The sequence below is a fragment of the Nestor notabilis genome, unplaced genomic scaffold (genome assembly GCF_000696875.1).
Source record: "Nestor notabilis isolate BGI_N333 unplaced genomic scaffold, ASM69687v1 scaffold5000, whole genome shotgun sequence".
Classification (NCBI taxonomy): Eukaryota; Metazoa; Chordata; class Aves; order Psittaciformes; family Psittacidae; genus Nestor; species Nestor notabilis.
In genome coordinates, this window is record NW_009911431.1 from 7831 (window position 1) to 13183 (window position 5353).

Genomic DNA, 5353 nt, shown 5'->3' on the forward strand with positions numbered 1-5353 from the left:
CCCCCCCCCGAACAACTAGTCTGAACTTCTTGTCTTTATGGACAAGCTCACGCATAGTGTCAGCCTTCTGCTGTCCTACACTCAATGTAACTTTTTGCACACATGCCTTTACTTGGGTTTGGTAAGCAGCTTCTTAGGGTTTTGTGTCTCTGAGGGCTAACATGAAGCAGTCATACTGCACTTCTGCCTGACTTACCTTCTGCTTAACTTTGTTAATGTAGACCTCCCACATGCTCTGCCTTCACTCAGGAAAGAGCTTATAAAAATACTGATAGCTTTATTTCTTAAAGCTGCCTCTCTGCTTCAAAATTGTGGTGGTAGCAAGAACTAAAAAAGTAAGTGAAGGTAAGTTGAAGAAGAAATGGGCAAAGGGTTTCTGCAATGGAAAAGAAGGGGTTCCTTGAAAGCCATCATCTTTACACTGGACCTGGTAGCATCTGCTTGCCAGCTCTTGCTCTTTGAGAATTCTCTGGGTATTCCAGAAGCTGATACACAGCTGGCTGGGTCTGGCACAGCCAATGCACTGTTCAGCTGGGGAAAAACCAGGGAAAAGCTCCATCCCTTTCCTAATTCTGGAGGAGCTGTAGAAAAGCCTTGTCTGCCTACCGCGTTGAACTGTGCTTAGAAAGAGCCAGGTCTGTGGTGCTGGATCCTGGGGAGCTGCAGTATGTAACAGCTGAATGTGGTTCTTGATGCGTGTCTTGACAACGAGCATGTGTCATCTCCTGGGCATGCCTGCTCTAAAATGTCAGTAACGGATTGTGGTTTGCACGCTTCTACCCTGCAGGCAACGCGAGATAGAAACTGTCAAACAGTTACAAGAAGAAACTGCGGGCCGGGCAGAAGCCCTTGGTTTAGAGCTGCAAAAAGCTACGAAGCAGCTTGGAGATGCCAGCAAACAGGTAAGGGATGTTCTAGTTCCTTGTATGCAGGAAACGAACAAGCAGATGCAAAAGGCTACATACGAAGAGTCGTTGCCCTTCGGAAAGGAAATTGCATGTTCGGAATGCAGTGCCTCACTGCAAAAGTGGAACCAGCAGAGGAAGTAAAATTTGAGGGGGTGGTGACAACAGTTTGCTGATGAAAGAGGCAGCATTGCATATTTGTGGTGGCTTAAAGAAAAAAAAATGAAAAGAGAAAAAAAGCCCAAAAATAGCTTCCATACACAGTCCACCCCAGTGTAAAAATGCAGAAGTTCAGAGGGAGCTTTATCACTTCCTGAGAAAGAACAGATGCAGTTCGGTTTCATTTACATGAACTGTAGAGGCTCCTTGTGTTAGCCAGGCTGCTTTATTTTCTTTTTATTCCCTTCTTTTTTCTTAAATATTGGTTTCTGCTTAGGCAAAGGATCAAGTTGAAGCATTTCACTCTGCTTGTGAGGAAGCCGCATCCTTGAAAAGCAAGTTAGAGGAAGCCATTTCTGAACAGCAAAAACTCAAGGATGTGAATGCAGCTTTAACAAGCACTTGCCAGTTGCTTCAAGAAAAAGTGGAAGACCAGAAAAGTGAGTAACTACTGGTGATGTGCCAGCTTTCACTCTTGCAAGAGGTGAATCTTTTATGGTTTAGTTATGGCAAGGGGTAGTAGGGCTAATCTGTAGGTCATCTGGTAAAATGGTCTCTGGAGTCTTTTTGTTTGTTTTTCCTCTCTTTCTCTCTTTCTTTTTTCCCTTCTCCTTTGACATCTGCAGCCATGGCATCTGGGCTGAGAGTCAGGTGGGATCCCAGGGAGTGGGTGTTGGGCTGGACCAAAGCTGCAGAACCTCCTAACAAAATCTGCAGTTCTAGGTGGAAAGGGTTAGTAACTCCATGGGAGGCACCGACACTTCTTTACCAAAGGTGCTGTCCCCACGCCTAAATACTTCACCTTATTCCTAACAAAATCATCCCTCTTTCTTAAGCTCCCTGTACCAAGTAAATCTGATTTTGTTCTGCATTCTGCTTGTTTTTGCTTTCTATTTTTGAATAACTGCATAGTACTAGATTGCTCTCTTTAGTAGAAAGCAATCATGTCATTGCATCATACACGCACAACTTTTGCTACGGAGCCATGGAAACTTCATACTACCTCTTGCTCATTTGCTATCATCAACACCCCAAAAGCTTGGGCAATTAGAGAATGCAGAGGTTTGATTCAAGCACACGTGTCTTTTTCTTTGCAAATTCAGGAGCGCTTATCACTTGCTTACAGGAAAAAAATTCAACTGAATTGAGCCCATTGAAGGTTTGCATGCATTGTCCAGGGTGTCGTGAAGGATGCTCAACGTATGTGTGCATTGTAAACAACTTTATGTGAAACTACAGTTTGCCTTGTAGGTAAAATTACATGGGACCCTATGTCTGGGCTCTAAGACATGACTGTTATGCACTGATGGGCAGAAACAACTCCAGACTGTGTCTGCTGACTTCTGACCAGTGTCTTGGCAGTGTTCATGTGTGTGTTCTCATGTTGCTTTTGTGCTTACTACTTCCTCCAAAGTGTGGAGTTCAGTTTGTTGTTTTATTTTAGCGAGAGTCATAACAATACAAATAGCATGTCATTTTTCCAGCTCTGAATAGATGAAGATCTTATGCAAAGTGAGTTATAGTCAATGAAAACAGGGAGAACCCCTCTTTTCAGGCACGTGGAAGAGATTGGTACCTCTGTAATTCAAAAAAATGGGGGAAAACCCCCCAGATAATTTAAAGATGCTTAGAGACATAACACCACCACCCTGAAAATGGCTGAGACCCTGGCTTTAAATGATTCCAGGTAGTTTGCAGAAATAAATAGAAATAAAGTGGTAGATGTGTAGTGAATTTGTGAAATGTTATAAAGAACAGTGATGACAAACAAAGATGGGAGTGGAGGAGGACAATACTTTGTACTGGTTCCTGCAGAAAGCCAGACAGGTCCAGTGTCACTTCTGACCGAAGGCCTGGGCTGTGGTCTCTTTCCCACCAACCTATGCCCTCTGTTTCCCCTACTTCCTCCCACCTGTGTGGTAAGAGATAAGAATTTAGGGAACCTGTTGGCCAGGGAAGCTACTACTCAACCTAAGTCAGCCTGGCACAGCTCCTTCTTTTTTCAGATGTCTAATCATGCCTTGCCACTAATTGCTACCGCCCTCATCCAGTGAAAAAGCTGAACAAGATTCTGCGAGCTGCCTTGGTTCAGGCACTGAAGTGACAGTGCTAATGAAATCCCCTTTCACCACCACTCCACCCATTATTTAGCTGTGATATAAAAGCCACAGCTTGATAGACTCGAAAGCCACCTGTGATAGACTTATTTCAAGGTACAAGTCACCAAAGGCAGGCCCTGGCATTGCTAAACTTGAACAAAGAATGTTTCTAAGTGCAACATAAAGTCTGTTGACTTTAAAACTTCTGTACAGGATGCCAAATTGGAAGGACAAATGCTTTTCTTCCAATAAGCTGTAATGGAATTGTCCAGCTTACAGTGAACTGTGGCACCTTTATGCTGATGATGTGAGGAAGCATTGCACCTTCCCTTATAGCAAGGGGAAATGTAACTACAGGGAAGAGAAAGTGCCCAGTGTTCTCTGTAAGGTTGAACAGGCAAAACAATATGCACTTTTAAAATTCTCTTTCCTGTGAAAAACTGTCGCACACAAAACTAGACTAAAACAAAGAACAATGAGTTTGTGATAGGCAGTAGTCAGGTTTAAAGATGCCAAAATATCCAACCACTTGTTATCAAATTATAAGGAACCCTGTAAGACTTGTAATTGTCTCTTCATAGCCACTGCTAATGCACTGAGATGGGAACTGCTTCAAAGGCGACTCTGTGAATTGCTGTGTCAGGTATGATGCTTGTTTAGTGGAAAAGGAAAAGGTAGGGTTGCACTGGAGGTGCTCTGGTGGAAGGACCTCTACAGCTGAGATGAACTGCAAGTAATTTGGCAGCATCAGATCTCTTCTAACATGTACATAACTGTGGAGGCAGTAAACTCTATGTGCTGATCTGCACATCGTTATTTTCCTCCTTCAGCCTTGGGGGGGCGGAAATGGGCTAGAACTTACAGGTGTGGTGGTGGTCTTCATTGTAAACAGTTATTGGTGATCGTATCAAATGGGGCTGAGGGAAGTTTTCCCTGATGCATTGGTGTGATTTGACCCCCTCAGTCAGCCCTCTCTTCTGCAGGCAGCCTTAAAACCAAATATTTAAAATCTTGTAATAAAATATTTTTCAGTACACAGACATTAGAATAGGCAGCGAAACAGTTATTACTTCTGTGGCCCTCTGAAAATATGTTGGAAATTACATAACTCTGGAGTGGTTTGCTTTGAATAAAAATACTTCCTTCAAGTTTGGAAGGGGGTGGAGGGGGAGATGTTGTGGGAAGACTTTTTTTTTTCCCCCCAACCAGCTCTAGTAAGGAACACTATAGCTCAGGTTTGAATGGTCTAGATTCAACACAGAATAACAAGGTATTTATAAAGACAAACAGAGGATCTTGAAGTGTATCCTAGGCTGTAACAGGGGCATAAAAGCAGAAAGAAAACTGTGGACCAGCTGCATGCAAATAGAACTTGTATTTGTGCATAAAGGTCTGCAGAAATAAAGGCTGAAAGTAGCAAGGGAAAACTGTGTAATTTTCCTAATGGCTGAAATAGTTCAATTAGAAAGATAAAACTTACTATATTCCTTATCAGTAGTAGTATTCCTTCTGGGTTTTTTTACCTTTTTTCTTCTATGGCTGCCTGCCATAAACTGTTTCTCTATCACAACAGTGCTGTGCAGAGTTAGAATCTGACTACAGTGTGCTGCCCACATCAACTGAGCTGGTAAAAGGGAAGGTAAGTGTGCTTGCCATGACCATTGCTGAGCCTGTTAAAATGTGACACTCGTTTTGTCGGGTTTGGTTCTGTTTGGTTTGTTTGGTTTTTGTTGTTTTTATGACCTGAAGAAAATGACTACCTGTCCTTGTGAGAAACTCTGCCAAGTTAAACATTCAATAAGTGTAATTTGAGAGACATTTATGTATACGTGTGTGCACATGCATACACACACACCAAAGTATACTCAAACCTCATTGCAAAACTAGTTTCCTATTGCTTCTGAATAGTTATGGTGACAAAATACAAGTGTTTGATAAATTGCATTCTGAGAAGAATCAGAGGCTTAAGATGGGGCTGCATCTTCCAATTTCTTTTCTATTTTTCATCACTTAAGCAACACTAGGTCAAATCCAGCTGCATAAGTGTTGCTTCAGAAGTTTCCTTGAGCAATCTTCAGGTGACACCACTTCACTAAACAACAAGGAAGTGGTGTGCATTCAGGGGCAGGGGATGGTGGGGACAGTGCTTTGTCTTCATGCAGCCAAGCTGGAGCTGTCTTCCGGCTCCTG

The 5353-nt window shown here is 42.7% G+C and overlaps 1 protein-coding gene across 1 annotated transcript in view; it reads left to right on the forward strand.

Moving 5' to 3' along the window:
• LRMP (lymphoid-restricted membrane protein) overlaps positions 1-5353 on the forward strand; it is a gene marked incomplete at its 5' end in the record, with an annotated part of 29327 nt that overhangs the window by 6934 nt on the left and 17040 nt on the right. The window contains 2 exons of the mRNA XM_010014689.1: positions 788-902; positions 1342-1504. Of these exons, the coding sequence (XP_010012991.1) occupies positions 788-902; positions 1342-1504 (278 nt within the window). The remainder of the gene's footprint in view (positions 1-787; positions 903-1341; positions 1505-5353) is intronic.